At 40.5% G+C, this 18,169-nt stretch overlaps 1 protein-coding gene across 1 annotated transcript in view; it reads left to right on the forward strand.

The window, feature by feature from the left end:
• The first annotated feature begins 4,112 nt into the window (after window positions 1-4,112).
• Window positions 4,113-18,169, forward strand: part of LOC131036637 (uncharacterized) — a 44,642-nt gene continuing 30,585 nt past the window's right edge. The window contains exons 1-3 of the mRNA XM_057968564.2: window positions 4,113-5,393; window positions 5,591-6,058; window positions 6,224-7,300. Of these exons, the coding sequence (XP_057824547.1) occupies window positions 4,317-5,393; window positions 5,591-6,058; window positions 6,224-7,300 (2,622 nt within the window). The 5' untranslated portion in view covers window positions 4,113-4,316. The remainder of the gene's footprint in view (window positions 5,394-5,590; window positions 6,059-6,223; window positions 7,301-18,169) is intronic.

Genomic DNA, 18,169 nt, shown 5'->3' on the forward strand with positions numbered 1-18,169 from the left:
CTTATGCATAGTCACTGGTATCTGGTTCACCGACACTTGGCATGACATGGAAAACACTTGGTTATGTCGAAGACATCATTTTGACACTTTGTCTTGAAGATTTGTTCGTTGGTATATTCGTGTTTGCATATTTGCTGTTACCGACAAATAGGTCCAAGATAAACACCGACAGGCTTATTTATTCCAGATCAGCACGACACACTATGGAGATGATTTATTAATGTTGTAAATGCATTAAGCCGACATGTTGAATCAGATATTGCATCGGTTATATATTTACTTGTAAATTGTTTTATTGTAATATCTTTTGTAAAGTCGACCTACACATTTTGGTCCCAGGCTTTGGTATATATGTAAGATCTTATTTGTAAGATCGATATGCGATTAGGAAAAGGATTTGTAATAAGGTATATGCGAAAATAAGCAGAGCTATACACGCAAACATCATTTGAAGGTTGAAGAATGTTTTTGTGAAGGCATATTAGAACTACACTGGTACTTAATCCAGCATATGAAGATGCTATTTTGAGTAGTACATCATTATTGGATTTAACCATCCAATTGTAGTCAGTGTGACTCCCATTTGTGTTTGAGCAGTGAGCTCTAGGCGCTTGGCCTTTCTGCATGTGCAGATCCCCTATTGTATACACATACTATCTGTAGTAGTATCATCTGATTGTGGGTAAGGTTTCCCACCATGGTTTTTCCCCTTACAGGGTTTCCATGTACAAATATTGGTGTTATGTGTTGTGGATGTTATTGTCTTTCTGTTTCATGCATTAATCTTTACCGGGTACTGCAATTAACTGATAAATTGTCTACCGACATTAAGTTTGGTTTACCGGTACTAAGCATTAGTTTTGGATAAGTTGGAATTTTAATGAAGGCGAGTGAGCTACCCGAGCTGAAGAAGAAACCATCTTGATGGGTCAGTGATCTGACCCTCTCCAGTCAAGAATCTCTGAATTTGTGGATCACCCCCCACCAATCCAAAAACTAGAATCCAGAAAATGATCCAACCTCTCTGCAATTCAATACTCTCCCACCCTCCTATTGTTCCAGGTGAACAAACCATTACTAGGCTTAATGTCAACAAGCTACAACAGAGATATACTATCTTGAAAAAGGAAAGAAGAAGGTTCCAACCACATAACACGCCCCTTCTTTTCACTCAACTCAAGGATGGCATTGAAGTCTCGTGCCATAATCCAAGGATGAAAAGGGGCTAGCCTTCACATACAAGAAATATGAGACATTAAGTTTTTCTTACCCCGAAGATTAGTAGGGGCATAGATGTTAGAAAACAAGATGAATTCCCCAGTCTCAAGACTAGAGACAATCCCGGATAACGAAGATCTGGAGGCAACCAACCAGACAAGGCGAAACCTTAAAGGGTTCCAAAGACAAGCCACCCCTCTAGAGGAACTAGCTGCCCCAATACACTGACACTCGCCTCACCCCCACAACATTAGCACCAGACCCATTATACTCTCCACTGAAAGTTTAGTTTCTTGTAAGAATAGGACATTAGATGAATGATTCCTAATCAAATCCCGAACAACTTTTTGTCTAGGGCCATTGTTCAAGCCCCTCACATTCCAAGAAAGCACAATCATTTTGGAGGATTGGAAAAGTGAGAATGCAAAGTCTTTACCGACCCCGACTCAACCAAATTGTCCCCCATCAATTTGATCTTATCCAAATCCTTCTTTTTGCCAACCTTTGAGCTCTTCTCTGAAGCACTTTTCTTGACATCTTTTTGATGCAGACCCAGGTGAACGGAGGACTTATTAATTTTAACCCCAGTCGGTTCCAATTTCAAAGCTATCGAAGAACCCTCCCCCTCAACCAAATTCACCTCCAAACCAGGAGTGAGTCCCAATTGGACCCCTACTGGCTGATCCATATCCATCTATTGGCTTCCAACCACTAGCAGGGCCTGGGTAGAGTCCTCAATTACTCTTTCCAGAGCCCCCCTGATGCACCTTGATCCAAAGGGGTTAACCCCAGATTTACTTCCCGATGGCTAAGGTCATCCAAGGCCTCAAATCTGTTAAAGGTATCCTCCTCGTGTCTCTCCTATAAGGGCCTCTTTTGTCCTCGATTCCTATTCTTTGTCTTAACTGAGACAAAACCATCAACACCCTCAACCTCGACCAACATAGAAACTTTCCCTTTATCAACCCTATCTAGGCTCGGGTTCGACTGTTGAGGTTGGCGCACCACCGGTTTATATCTAGGGCACTTACATTATAAATGACCATACTCATGGCACATACGACAACGAAATGGTAAAGTCTCATAATCTAACTGCTGAACCCAAGAATAAGAGCCTGCACACATATCTATAGCATTTGGCAAAGGTTTACTAAGATCAATTTCAACACAGATACGCGCAAAGGTCATTACCTTTCTCCCCAGGGTTTGCGTTGAAGATCCCACTGGCTTCCCAAGCAGAGCGACAACCATCCGTAGCACATCTTCCCAACAACATTCCACTGGAAAACGTGGTAAACGAACCCACACTGGAACCCTATTCGGGAGCTCCTCCGAAGGGTTAAACCCTGCATGCCAAGGTTTGATAAATAACCTCACCTGGTTGTAAAAATATGGGCCTCCTTCAAAAACCTTATTGTGATCCTCCATGCAGTTGAAAGTAACCATGAAGTAGTTGTTTGCCAACAACATAATCTCCATTTCCCCTTCCGGAGTCCAAGTCCTCTGTGCCTAGTTTTCCAAAAACTGCAAAGAAACCCTCATTCCCAAAAACTTGCAATATAGTGAGTGTTTTGAAAAGTATTCAACGTCTTCAGCTATCATCTCAAGAGGAAAAACCAGCTTTGGCCTCTCACTACATCTCTCAAGACAACAATTAATCTTCATAATGCGAGAGCTACCAGCACTCCCAGACCCCGATTCAGAGGAGAAAATATTATTGTTAAAAGTCTTCATACTAAGGGATGGTGACTTTGAGCCCACCGCTGCACGAAAATCCATGGCGGGAGGTGCCTTCGAGGCCTCACCACCATTACCCAACATTGGATCTCAAAAAAACAATAAAAAATAATGAGCCCATCCCCCAAAGGGGCGCACGAGAAGGTATGACATCCAAGACCTCACCCCTCCCAAACACCACCGAGAGAAATAACTAGTTGAAGCCCCCTGCCCCATTGGAAACCCTCGGCCTGTAGTAAAACCAGACCCACCCCCACGCACAGGAAACCCCCACCCGCTGACCACCGCTTCACCCCCCACCCCTCGGTCGCTCCCTGCCCTGCATCGTCCTCCACTTCCCTCCCCCGACGCTCCTGCACACGCATCCACCCACGGGCTAGGGCATCGATGCCCTAGCTCGGCAGCCCACAGACCCTCGCACGCACAACGCCATGTTCTCTCCAATAATACTCAACCTTACAAATAAGAGTTGGCACAATAATTTTATAGAACGACACACTAGAATGATTGCATAAATTAAATAAAAGATAAAGGCACTTAACTCTTGGTTCATTGTTGATTCTATTTTGCTAGACGTGTTCAATTGATTTACTCCTACATCAACATTTTTTAAGTATGTTAGATGACTAGAGAAGAATCATAAAAAAATCTTTTATACTATTGAAGTCAATTTTCGGAGTGCCTAAGTGATATAAATATTCTTGAGAATTGGTTGCACAATATGTGGATTTGATAGTTTTAACTTTTGAAAATTATATAAAACAAGATTGTGAATTTGAAGGTTTTTGTAAGTAATGATTTTTCTTTAGTGAACTCTAGAATGTCAAAACTAATGAATTTGAATAAAGATTAAAGATATCATGCAATGTAAATATAATGATGATATCATATACAAAATGTAAGATATATTCCAAATGAATTAAATTAAATTTATCTCTAAATTAAATTGACAAATTAAATTTTTACATATAAAAATCAAAATCAAATTCAAAACCATATACTTTAATACCCTTATTGCAAGCAAATATAATATTGATATTACAATGAATAACAAAACTTGATTTCTCCTTAATATATAGAAAATATGAGATATCTCCTAAATAACTTGAATAAACTTTAAATATTGCAAGTTTAAACGTACATAAAATAAGAGGGAAAGGCTTCCAGTATAACAGACAACCCAAATTTTTAAAATTCAAATTCACCATCAGAAGCGAGTTGTCAAGTTTGCAGGAAAACATGAACTGAATCAGAGGAATTGGAAGGGCAAGAAGCTAAGAACTTGTAAGGAATGCTAATTATATTCGTCTTTAGGGGATGAAAATTGATCGTCCCTGCCAGGGTAGGAAGCAGAAGCAGGAATGGAAGAAAGGTTTGCAAGAGCGTTGGAGAGCTCTCCGGAAGAATTCCTCGCTTTGGTGGAGAAACATCAATCCAGGGTGGACAAATCTGCACTTAAAAATGTGATGCGGGGATGGTGCGTCGAGGCTACCGCGGCTTCCAAAGCCAAGCTCTGCGACGCTCTCTTGCTGTCCACGTCTCAGGCCGTTGTGGACTTCGAAAACGAAAAATCATCAGATGGCAGGGACAATTTGACAAGATCATCGCCAGAGAAGAAGCGGAGGAGGAGGAGTGCCAGAAACCAGAGGCTTTTGTCAGAGGAGGCGGAAGCGCAGGGCAGCGGGAGGTCGACGGGATCGTTGAATGCCCTCCGCAGCTACGCTCATTTGGCGCAGCTATGCATGACGACGCAGCGTGAGAATGGTTTCTCCCCCGCCGATCTTTTCCCCACTCTTGAGAAGCTGCACGGCAACTTGGTGTTGTTTGACCAGGACAGTGCGCTGCAGGAGTGCGTGGCGGGGATGTGTGAGCAATGGTGGCGCGAGTCCTGGCCGAGGAAGGAGGCGCTGTTGGCGCAGGCGCTGCCCTGCTTGCTGGCCAAGTCACTCTCCGCTGCTCGCAGAATCGATGTGCACAGAGTGTATTCGATGAGGGAGGGTTTGGCGTCCCTGGACTTCACGCATGAGAGTAGCGGGGATCTCAAGCAGCTGCTGAGGCGGTGCGTGGTGGCGCCCTTGTATGTGAGGGCAGAGGAGGGCAGACGCTTTGTGGCTTTCCTGTTGGTCCTCAATGCGCAGCTTGCCGAGGAGCTGCTACCCATCATTCGCGCGCAGATCCCCTTTGGTCGTCGCTCTATTCTTGAGGCATATGGGGAGATTCTCTTAAGGGCCTGGAGGCTCTCCTCTTCCTCTTCCTCTTCACATTCGCTTCATCACTTCATGCAGTCATTGCTGGAAGGGGCCGTTTATGCTTCTTCCAAAAATCTTGCGTCGTCCATTAGAAAGCTTTTTCAAGCCTTTATCACGCACCGCACTCAGGAGGGTGTTGAAGCTTTTCTATTCCATCTTCAGGAGCCTATATTGTTCAGAGCTTTGCAGGTTTTCATATCTTTGCCTTTTATATTTTATTATTGTGATTTTTTGGGAGTCATCTGTTGCATAATTTCCAGTGCTAATGTGACAACTTTTAAATGGCTTCTAGTTGTCTTTGTAAATACATAAAAAATTTTCAGCCAACATGTACTGACAGTCTGCATAGCTTTGTTTTATGTTTCTAATAAGTGATTTACGCTCAGGTTGCAAATTCAAATGTTCGCCGTAATGCATTGCTTCTTCTAGTAGACATGTTCCCTCTGGAAGACCCAAACGCATCTAAAGAAGAAAAGGAAGCTTTACTAGAGAAACAGTTTGTTCTTCTTGAAAAGTTGCTTCTAGATGACTGTCCTGATGTACGCTCGACTGCTGTTGAAGGTGCTTATCGAATTCTTCGATTGTTCTGGGAAGTTGTCCCATCTACAATTACTGCGAAACTTCTGACGAAAGTTGTTGATGAAATGGCACATGACCTGTCTAGTAGCACAGTCAGGCGTGCTGTAGTTGATGGAATGATATATTTGCTCGATAACCCGCAAAGTCATGAATTACTGAAAGTGCTACTTCCGAGGTTGTCCCCAATGCTTGATGATCCTGCCCTGGCTGTAAGAACAGCAGCTGCTGATCTCCTCCTGACTTTGAAGGACATTCGAGCACTACAGTTTCATAAAGTATGGTTTTGATTCTATTGCTAGTATTGATGCACTGTTGGCGATGAGACAATCTATTAATCTAATGATTACAATCAGAGTTGTTCTCACACTCAATAGTTGTTTATTAAAGATTCAAGTGCATGTTTTTTGATGCTTTCATCTTAAATTGCTTATTCAATGTAGGTTGTCAACCTGGATTCCATACTGGAATCTCTTGCAACTGACCATTGTTCAGTTGCTCAGCGACTCACCAGACTTCTTCTTCCATCATATTTCCCATTGAAAGTATCTGTCCCCGAGGCATGCAGTCGATTCATTGTGCTGGTAAAAAGGTCTCCGTCTGCAGCAGCAAGGTTTTGTGAATATGCTCCATCTGTAGGGGTTACTGTAAAGTCTCAAATTGAACTGGTAAAAGCCTTAATTAGCCTGTTCATGACACCAGCTGATATGGATGCTCAGGTAAGACAAGGCATTTTAGTTGCGGTTATGAAGCTTGCTTCCAACTTGGCAAACAACCAGTCATGCAAAATAGCCCTTTGTGAGTTATTTTCAGCTCAAAACTTCAAGCACATGTTAAGTTCTGCATGTAGTCCATCTGAATTGGCAGCTATACTGCATATTGCCTCAATCACTCCACCCAAAGATATATCAGAGTTCATTAAGCATTGTGACCAACTTCTCATGGACTTTGATGCCATTCTCCAGGATGAAAGTAAACAGGAAGAAGTAAGGGCAGCTCATAAATTAATACTTGCATGGGGTGGGTTTGATGATCTGGTGGAAGCTTTGATAAAATTTCTTCAAAATGCCTTGTGTATTTTTGGTTCTGGCAATGCTACAAGGGGCATAAATAGATCAAAACAGGACAAACAGAAAAAATCTAAAAGGACAAGGAAAGTCTCTATGAAATTGAGTGTGATGAAAGGCAAGGGACTATCTGAGAAACCTGGTAATGGTAGTATTACCATTGCAGTGGCAGCAGCATGGCATGTAGAGAACTTACTTGCCGAAGAGGGTACTCGAAAAGCCTTGTTGGCTTCCCCAAAATTGGGAGATCTTGCTTCTGGCCTCAAAATTCTAGTTCAAATGTTTGTTCAAGAGCAATCCAACTCTTCTGCTTGCATGGTGATGCCACCTATTCAAGCATACATTTCACTTGCTACACACATGGCTCTTTGGCAGAAGTCTGTCAAAGATGGACAAAGTTCATCTAGCGGGAAGGATAAGGACTCAGGCATTTCTGCTGACTCTTCATCTGGTGTGAGTACTACTTCCATCATCTCCTACCATTATATTAAAAACCATGCGATTCCAGTGAGATCTATCCATTGCATTCCTCTAATTAGAGCAAGTCAACATAATGTTTTGTGTAGATGTCATGATACTGATAATGGTATGCTACTTCTGGCTACAGTCTCTGATATATTCACTAAGAGATACAGAAAATAATGTAGGAAAAACTATAGAAAATTTTATTTATTCTTTTGATAACAGTGACAGTCCACAAGACAAAATCGTTCACACAACTCACTAGACGCCCTATATTCAAAATGGATCCTGGGATGAAGCAAGATGCTGATTGAATTCTAGATGCCCATATTCATTCCTATTATTATCCGGTGATAATGGCCATGGGTGAGAATCTGTCCTCCCTGAAATACGGCAGATAACATCTGGAACTTCCTTTCCCATGCACTGCTAAGTATAGATGAACCATAAACAGTTGTTAAGGTGTAAGAAATACATGAAACTTTAGAGTTTTCCTTTGAGATACCGTATAAGAGGCACAAATTTATAAATGAAGAGGTATGTATAGCTTAACATATTTTATTATTAAAGGTTGGATGTTATAATTTTTAGGGTTCCACAGGTCAAAACTCAGAAATAAATTTTTGGGGGATATCTGTGTATAGTTGTAAATTCTCAATTAGTTGAGGTCACTTGAGAACTTATTCACCCTGCTTTGAGACATAGCTTGATGTCTGTCAGGGTTTGTTGCCAAATTTTCAGACCACATAAGTTTGAATAGCTAAAGATCAAAAACCAGCCAAGAAGGAGAGCTTCTGTTAGGTGGTTAGGCCCTCTTCTACAGGCCCTGAAAATGCATTTTGTTTGGTTCTGATTGAACATTGAGAACATTCATTTAGAAGTGTTGCATATTGATTTTGATTCAGAAAACATTTTAAATGGAGACACAAAAGTTCAAAGAGGTTACCAAACTTTGAAATAACTAAATCAAATCCTTTATAACGGCTTGCATTAACAGATCACATGGTTGATAGAGAGTTCTGAATATAACGGTGTAGTAGGTTTTGCATCAACATTTTTGATCACACTCCATTTTAGATCTCATGGTTTTGAGTTTCAATTACTACTGGTGTATCTTAAGAGTTGTTATGGCTTCAACAAGTTGGCCATTTTTAACTACATCATGACAAGCACTGCCGACTTAAATATTTCAATAATGTTGTAAACTGTAATATTTCGTCCAATGGTAACTCTCTCTCTTTCATTAGAAACACCTGTATGTTGATCTATTGCTTAATGTTATAAAGATCAGAGCACAATAGCTTCATCTCTCTTCTCAGAGGCTGTTGTGCATATTATACACCATACATCTCATACAAATAAAGCTGTTGATTTTGCTATTGCTGCAAATATTACTCTTTTGGGTGTGAATATTAGTGCGTTTTGTTTTCTTCATTAGCTTCTTTAGTTTCCATCATGCATAATTTATAGATTTAGCAGTATAATGTTTTGTCCATACAATTGTTCCTAAAATCTGACTCAACCAGTCTTCAATTGCTCATATTCACATCTTGTTTAATTTGTCTAGTTTAAGTACTGAATTATGATATTAATTGTTTAATAGCCAAACAATCAGGCAAGGCAATTTGATTATGTCAAGTATCTTTTGAAGTATAATTAAGAATGATTATGATGGTGATGACTCATAATGTGTTACATGTTTTTATAAGTGTGTCAAGAATCGTTGACACTTTTTCAAGTTGGAGAGAGTATCGTCGAGTAAAAGGTTTTAGCCGGTGGCGGTAACTTGTCATGATGGAATCACACATGCTTAGACTCATATAGCTAGATTCATATATGTGAATAAGATTTAGTATATATATGTGTTCTTTACTTGTATCTAGCTTTATAAGAATGAGTCTAGGACTCTAAACTAACAAAATAATTTGGAGAGCTCATGTTAACATTGGGTTATGAGCGAAACCTAGCACAAGAGTGTGCTACTGGCTGATATGTAGTTGTACTTTGACATTTCATCAAAATGAGCCCAAACTAAATGGGAATCGACATGTCAATGCATATGTCTGCATTACAATCATAAATGTACATATTAATTAAAGCAGCTCAATTTTGTTGTTAAACATATTGTATGGAGTGACATATTCAGACCATAACTTTTATGGAATGTGCACCCCATGCTATATGAAATGAATCTGCAGCTTTTTCTTTTGGAAATGAAATTGCTCAAGATTAACTTGGGAGCCCAAAATATCACTGAGAATTTCAAACCTTCACCTCTAATGGCTTTGATGTCTAAGGATGACATTGTCAAAATTACTGTTGTGTTGCCTCCTAATTTTTGTTGACAATTGGAAGAATCTTGTGTTTTTTTCTCCCTCACTGAGTCATTTCACTCTAGAATTTTGCTGCCAAAAAATCTTTTCCATCCTCAATAGACAATGCAGATCACCTAAGAGATTTTCTTCCTTCTCCCTGTAGTCTTGTGTGTACCCAGAAATGGATATAGCTTTCTCCAAATCTTTTATCTTTGATTCTACTTTACTCTTGTTGATGAAATGATTGCCCGTGGCCTCCTTGTTCCACTCTCACCTTTCTCTTTTTTATTTGTAGCTTACTTGACACAATGTATCACTTGCAGCCTCTCAATTCTGTGTTCCACTTTGTCAATCAGCTTGTCAAAATTAGGGTGCTCGTACCAAAAGGACTCCGTCTTGAAAGGGATACCTTGCAGTTTACTAGGATTGCTTAAAATAAGAGATATGGTCTAGTGATCGGATCCCTTGTAATGAAGAACCTCCGAACAAAAACCCCCCAACTCCAAAAGCCATTCTGAGTTGAGGAAGAAATGATGGAGTCTGCTTTGAACGTTGTCTGCTCCCACCCATTTGTTGTTCCATGTAAACCATCTTGATCTTGGCTTGATGTCCATGGAAGCAAGATCATTGCACCATCTTCTGAAATTTATGGGTCCACAATTGCTGATCACTGGCCCTCCTTGTTTATCTTTAGGAGCCGAAGTGGCATTAAAGTTGCCACCAACAATGTAGTTCTCCATACTGTGATTATGTCTGAAAGATCACAGTTATTCCCATGTGGCCGATCACTCAGATTTAGAATTAGGGCTACACACATTTGATATGAGCACATGGCAACTGTTTCTGGCATCCTTACAGCTAACAGTGAGACAATACTGTTTGGTAACCACCATAGAGCAGCAAAAATTGTTTTTATTCCAGATTATATCAAGTCCACCGGCTAGATCCCACAACGTCCTGAGCAATCCCATCCCCATTCCTCCATATTTTTTGAATAATTTCCCTAAACTTATCTCCACTCAATTTGATTTCCTAAACGAGCACATAAATTTAAATGTATTAATTATAAATAAATAATTTATAATTTGATAAATAATAATTATATATAATAAGGTATTTAATATTATTTTTTATTATTTAATAAATATATTTATTTATTAAATTAGCTCCTTTATAATAAATATATATTACAAATAGATATATGAATAATGAATATAAATATATTAATATATTAGTCTATATAATTAGAATTATGTAATTTGTCTTGATGTGGGATGTAGTCATGTGGTCGTTGGGGAGGAATATGATAATGTATGTGATGAACACCTATGTGTAGGTAGGAATGTCAAAGCTTGTCAGCATGGGGGTGGTGAGAAATGAGAAAGGTGCATATTGGCTGCATTTTAAACATCTCCCACACTATGCATTATAGGTATTGTAGCGCACTTAGCTCCTTGTCCAACTTCTTTTGCACGTTCCTCTATGTGTGTGGCTATTTTATTACTTCAATTGTCATCGGCAATGTGTCCATTTTTCTCAACAGGTTTGCAACAAGTATGGCCTAGATGGACCCACATAGTATCTAGGGTGCGTGGGCCAGACCTTAGGTGAACCTAGGGCCGTCTAGCCATGGACCCCAATCCAAATCAAACCTAGCTAATACAATGCCCAATTCTACCAAACCTAAAAACAATAGCAATCTATCTTGCTAATATAACCTGGAGAAGAGCATCTGAATTCTTCATGCTTATATCATGTCCATGACTAATTGTGAGTCTTATAAATTTTCCACTAGATCACACCATTCTCTTATTTAGCTTAATATGCTTTTTGCTTTTCCTTCTAGAAAAGGTTAGCAAAATATAAAAGTATTACAACCTACAAGGGTGACATTGAATTTGGTATCCTATGAGTTAGCCCAACTTCTAGTCACTCTATGTTGGATTGGAATTAGATCACAGAGAACATCAAGTCCCAAAATTCCATGCTAACAAATTGGCAAATTTGCAAGGGAGTTGGACGGCCCAAATGTCTATAGCATCCAAGTATTTGGTAATTCATTGATCCTTTTCCTCTTGCACTAGTTGTGCAGCATAAGGCAAAAATATTGATGGAGGACTGTTGAGATACAATGTGTGAAATGAAATTGGTGGCTACCATTTGACAAAAGAAGAAATAAATTAGCTGAGATCTTGTTTTTTCTATGTTTGTGTAAGATACCCCCTTTTTTGGGTAATTTTGTCCACTTCAACTTAGAGTAATTCTGTCAAATAGTTTGTTAGCATACTCTGTTCGTTACGTTCATTGAAGATTATTGTTTTATGGCCAGAGTATGCACACAACTATATCTTACAATGAACTCATACAACTATTGTCATTTAATGCTTAGAATTTAAAACCAAACATCATCACAATTTTCAACAAGAAATTGTCCATTATCTCAAAAGAAACTTCACATTAAAAAACCACCTTGTCTCAGCCTTATCTCTATGTTCGTGTGCCTTAGGATTTTTGTCAAACAATTGGCATGCCCACTGGTTGCCACCATAAAGATCTCTGTCCCAATTGATTGTGTTCTCAAGATGATTTGTTTGTCATTACGTCAAACACTTGGTAAACAAGGTTAGCTCTAAAGCCTTGTGATAGCTTGTTAGGAGGATTGCAAACATTCAACATGTAATGAAATTGGTGTTGTGACCTATTTCACACATCGCCCCATGGCAAATGGGGACCCCTAGTAGTTTGCTTTTTATGGTTTTGTCTTAACTCTGCAATTTCATAAGCCTTCATTCTTCGAGAGTTTAGAGTTGAATTTTTGAGAAATTATCCAAGTCAAATAGAGAATTCATGCTCAGAACAGTGTCTGGACATCGTCAAAGTGCTCAAAAGGCCCAAAGGACGAAGATCACAATTGCTTAGGGTCAATTATGACACCTTCCTATTTTTAAGGAATTTTGCTTTTTGCTTTTTTGATTTTTGGCACTTTGGGACCAATTTGGGAAGTAGCTTTTTTGGCTTGCTTGTTGCTTTTTCTGCTTTTTTGAAAGTAAACCTAGGGTTGGGTCTCTCAGGTCATGGCATCAACGTTTTCATCTTCGAAATCAAAAATTTATGTCTTCAAGTGTAAAAAGCAAGGTAAAATCTCCAGGCTAGGGTTTTGTTCCAGAAGTTCCAGGTAAGCATGTATGATTGAATAAAAAAGTCTATCAAGTATCTTTGTCAAGGACAAGATTCAAGGTTTTGTAGAGATGGAAGAAATTCAAACATGGCATATGAACCTATGGCCAGACCATAATGATGTCCGCCCTATCAAAGAAGCTATCAATTTTGTCTAAGGTTTGGCATGACACAAAAGGCCTAAGTCTGCCATGGCTTGTCAAGCCTCAAGTCCGCCCAATAAGGTAAGGAGCATGGCCAAACACTCTTGAAGTTCACCCTAGGCAGGGTAAAAGGTATGTCTAAATAGCTGCAAAGTCCGCCACCCTCAAGCAAGCATGTTCCAATCATCTCCAAAGTCCGCCTAGGTTGGAAGATGGCTTGTAAGCCTCAAAGTCTGCCCATACCAAGGAAGGCAAAGGGTCTCCAAAGTCCGCCTAGCTAGAAGATGCCAATGTCCAAGCACTCTCCAACTTCGCCCAAGAAGTTCCAACGTGAGGTTAAATCTACCCAAGGCTAAGAGGGGTTAAAATTCAAATTGTCCAAAGAGTCTTCAAGTCTGCCTAGGCATGAAGAACATGTCCAATCAGTTGCAAACTCCGCCCAAGCAAGATGGCACAAAGAACATGAAGATGTGACACTAAGCAAGTCTGCCATAGCATAAAAGTTGTCAAGTCCGCCTTGGAGGAAGGTCAAGATGGCAAGACAAGGAGGAGAAGTTGAACATGTCCAAGAAGTCACAAAGTCCTGTTGACGTGTGTTTTGACACCCACCAACAGTCAGGTAGTTTATGCAAACACTCACCACCTCTCCTGAAAAGTAACGAGTTTGGAAGAACTCACTACCCCAAGGTCTCTGTAGTCGGGTCTCGACGGTGATGGAGAGCTCAATGGTTGATGTGGTTATACCTGTAAAGGGGCTTGCTGGTTAGAGCTAAATCTCGCTGGTTACAGATAATTGCACTTCCTCTTTTTTTGTATTTTATGATTTAAGATTCCCTGGGGAAATAAAATGCGAAGCGTAAGGGAAACAAGAAAATAACAATAAAGATCAATACAATGACGACTTAATAAACTATTCAACTAGTTCCCTGCAATCCGAGCAATTATCAAATATTATCCAAGTTAGCATTCAACAACGGACCTCCAGAAAACCTGCAAAAATCATCAATTTCACAAATCTGTGGACATAAAATCATCAAAAATATGGCCTATCACAGTAATTCTCATACACCATTGATGTGCGCAATATGATTCATAACATGATAGACAAAAAGATTACCACGTTACTAACTCAAAACAATAGACGTTACCCGATTACACAGAACAATTTGGTAGAATATAAATGTAGATCAGGCAATCTACAAGCTGCTTTTCATATTAATATTGATCTCCATGAATGTATAACAAAAATAACTCAAACTTCTTAACAATTTGCAAAATACTCTAAAATCTCTAAGTAGGCCACAAATCATCAATTTGGGACCCTCACAAATGAATCTAACTTCTCAATTTTTAGAAGTTTCCCACCCTACTATCTAGGAAATATCTCTACTCTAAATTAAGAACTGATCCTAGGAGTCGTAGTTAACTTGCAAGTTTCTGCCTCGATACTCCACTTAACAACTACAAAATGGGGATTGCATGAGCACTACGAAAACCTTGCTTGGTGAGCCACATTTTCGTAATCATGCAGAATTTCTCTCAAAACTGGAACTTGAGTAGGAGCAACAGTTTTAAAAATACAAGAAAAAGCTTTGCTATCTTTAGCAATTGTGTGCTTATCTTTTTATTTCTTGGTAAAAGCCTTATAATTTTCAATTATACATGCAACTGCTTGGACTGGAGGATTGGCTACATGCTTAGTTCTAAATTTATATTTCTTCAAAGCCTCATCTGCATGTGCTCCTTGTTCCTCTAACTCCTTTACCATATCCGCCACCTCTTGACACTGAGTAATCAGTTGTGTGTATCTATCCATAAGGGCAACATTGAACTGGGCGGCAGGTCCTAGGTTTTGTGCCTCATACGCATCCCATTGATTCAAAACTTGCTGCTGATCCATTATTCCGGTATCAGCTATTCTGAGGCCAAAAGGTCCTAGTATATTCGTCACAAAATTCTCATATGACAAAATCTCCCTGAGGAGAGGGTCTCGAATGTTAGTCATCTCCTTGATATACTGCTGATACATCTCTATTTTTAGCTCCAAAATGTATATGTAGGACTGTAAATTCTCACAACTATCCCCTCCTAAGAGGTCTTCTTTTACTATCAGCTCTTCTCCTAACCGTAGTATCTTTTTCAAAACTCGAAGCTGTTTATTAAAGGTGTTCTTCCGCTCCCATTGTGTGGAGCATGTTGCGAAAGCTCCGCCTGCCTGTACTGCCTTACGGTATATTTCTATTGTATTTTGCAGAAACAATCTAATCTTGGCCGCATTTACCTGGGTCCAAGATTTGGCGGCAACAGCTACTCGTCTCACCTCTAGTAGTGCCTTTACCTCTCCCTCTGGTAGTGATGATGTTGAAGGCAGGTCATCCGTTCTACAAGAATCTAGAGGTCTACACATTTCTATCAGAAGCTTTTTATATTGCCCAAGTTGTGCCTTAAGCTCCATATTTGAGGTATGCTCTTTTTCCACGCACCCTCTGACAACACTTGTGGCCAGCTCCAAGGTATCTAGCTCTCCCCACTTGGTTTGCTTACCCAAATTCACCTGAGATATTTGATACTTGGGGGAGACCTGTCCTTCGACTTCATGCGGTACTGCCACGTCTGCAATCACCTTACCGGAATCTATTTTTGATAGATGATGGATGGTTTTCAGCCTTTTAACCTTTGGAGGTTCCTCAGTGATTACTTGTTGTAGAGTGACTTCTGGGAGTTCCGCTTTCCTCTTTTTCTTTCCGAAGGTAAACTTCAGCCATTGCGGTATATCCTCATCCTTATCACCTTGATGTGATACAATATCCGCAGTTATGATATGGACCTCTGCTTGCTCTTCTGCTTCATCTCTCACTTCGGCTCGCTCTTGCCTAGGATCTTGGGGTGAGGAAACCTAGCGGGCTAGATTTGCTTGGAGAGCTTGTTGTCTGTGTAATTCCCCTAGCTTGCCATTGACCTCTTCATTGAATGTCATTTCTTCATCACCTGGTTCCGTCTCGGCTTGCTCGACTGCTATATCCTTTAGAAGGTCTTCTTGATCTTGGGGGGTTAGGATCAACCTTTCATTCAATATGTCTTCTGCTTCACCCCCTTCGCCTTCTAGCAGCCGTTGTTACTCAAAATCCTCCTCTTCTTGATCGGAGTCAGACTCAATGTTTCTAACTTTTACCCCTTCAGTAGTAGATGTGAAGCCTTGCACTCTGGGCTGCCCTGTAGATACATTGGCTAATGGTGGTGCAGGAGCAGTGGTGCCTGAAGCACTTGTTGTACCTGTGGAAGGTGGCTGAGCGGGTACCTTCTCAGTGGCTTCTACATTCTCTTCTTGTCCCTGGGCACCCTCTCCTTCGGTGTGGCCTATAGTCGTCCTTGATGGGAGAACTTTGGCGAGTGGCACTGCGCCCAGTCCATCGGTCACCCCTAGGTCTGCAACCTTCTTCAATAGTTCGGACTCCCTCATCTTTTCTTGGAGTTTCTTCAATAAGTCCTCAGTACTCTCTTGTGGCTTATCTTCCTCACCTGGGTCGGTGGAGGTATTATGCCTTGAGACTGACTTTGTCTTTCGAGCGTATTCCTTATGGCCTCTTGATTGAGGTACTCCTGAGGTTTTGTTTTTGATATGCTAGGCCTTACCCTCTGGCTTAACCATTGTTTAGTTCTATTGATGATCGCCAGCGAGACCTTCTCCATATTTGTATCTTCAGTTGTAGGCCATTTTATTGGGGAGAGGGGCCTCTTATCTATCCCTGATTCTCTATAGTCTGGATCAAGTAACTCTCCATCATCTCTCAGGTCCTTTGGGAGTTTAGTCTCAATACCAAAATCTCTCACTTGTGGGACAGATAACCTGTTATAGTTCTTTTCCCTGACTTTGAAGCTATCTTGTAAGTTAGCCCAGAAGTCTTCCAAGTTGGGCCTGTGCCCTTCATATGCCTTAGGCATAGCTTGTTTAAGTTTCTTGTAGGGATCATAAAACTCCCTAGCATGATTGTATTCCTTCAAGTTTAGATCTTGAAGCTCTTGTTCCGCCAACTTTGCTACTTGTATCTTGGAATAGGCAAAGTACCCAATAGACACCGAGAAATCGATTCCTGTTTTATGCTTTGATGACAGCAGTGATTCGAGGCCTACAAGCTGCCTTACATATTCTAGCAGAATCAGCCTATCGTTGCAATAACAAGGCAGCAGCATTGGGTTCCCTGTGAATCCACTAAGCCTGATGTAAGTGGATCGTGGGTTTTGGATGAACCAACATGCCCACTCCCGGATGATAGCCATAGCCTCTGGGCTAATCCGATATCTTGCATCCCCTGTCAATTTGATGATTATTGGGAAAACAAAGGCATCATTAACCCTCTTGAAATGCAGCTTTGCATCGGCTAGAGTGAGTTGGGAATAATACTCCCATATCTTCTTCTGTCCTTCCTTCTCTCCTAATTGTCCTTCGACCTGTAGGCTTGGGAATTTTCCAGCCTTGGCAGCTATCTAGATGCCATATGATGTGAAGAAGAATTTTTGTGTGTGCTGCACCTCTTTCATCTGCTTACAGATATTATCAGAGAGGATCTGTGGCCAGTCAAAGTATTGTTTCCCTACTAAGATGGTGCTCATAAACTGGAACATCCAGGGATGGAAGTGCTTGCAGTCCAGCTTACCAAAGGCCTTGCTGAGCATAATGATCAGGTCCTTTTGGGGTTCCTTGAAATCTGCCCTCAGGATCTTTGTCGCCTTAAGCCCTATCTTTCTTTCCTCTTCTAGCCAGTTGGCATTCATGTGCTTCTTATTGGCTGATATTTTGTCATTCCATGCCTTTAAGGCCTCTTCTTCAGTTAATAAAAATGCCTCCTCCCTGGTTGGGATTCCAAAGACGAACCCCAACATATCTGGAGACAAGTCAATAACTGTTTTTCCTTGTGCATCAGTGCACTTTCTAGTCTCCGGATTGTAGAATGGAGCAATGGTCATTATAAATTTTGGTGCCTGTAGCGACTGTGGGAATACAGTAACTTCCACTAGACCAAACCTCTTGATTCTTCGGTGGAGAGCATCTAGACTAGGTTTATCCAACTGATCCTCAATATCTCCAATTTCTACATGACCAATTTCGGTGTCTATGACCCATCGAATTTGATCTTCTAACTTCGAAATATAGACCTGTCCTTGATACTAGTATTTCATGGTGGCTGGAAGTCTGTCAATTTCTTTGCCTCTTTTGCTAGAAGATG

The sequence above is a fragment of the Cryptomeria japonica genome, chromosome 1 (assembly GCF_030272615.1).
Source record: "Cryptomeria japonica chromosome 1, Sugi_1.0, whole genome shotgun sequence".
NCBI classification, from domain to species: domain Eukaryota; kingdom Viridiplantae; phylum Streptophyta; class Pinopsida; order Cupressales; family Cupressaceae; genus Cryptomeria; species Cryptomeria japonica.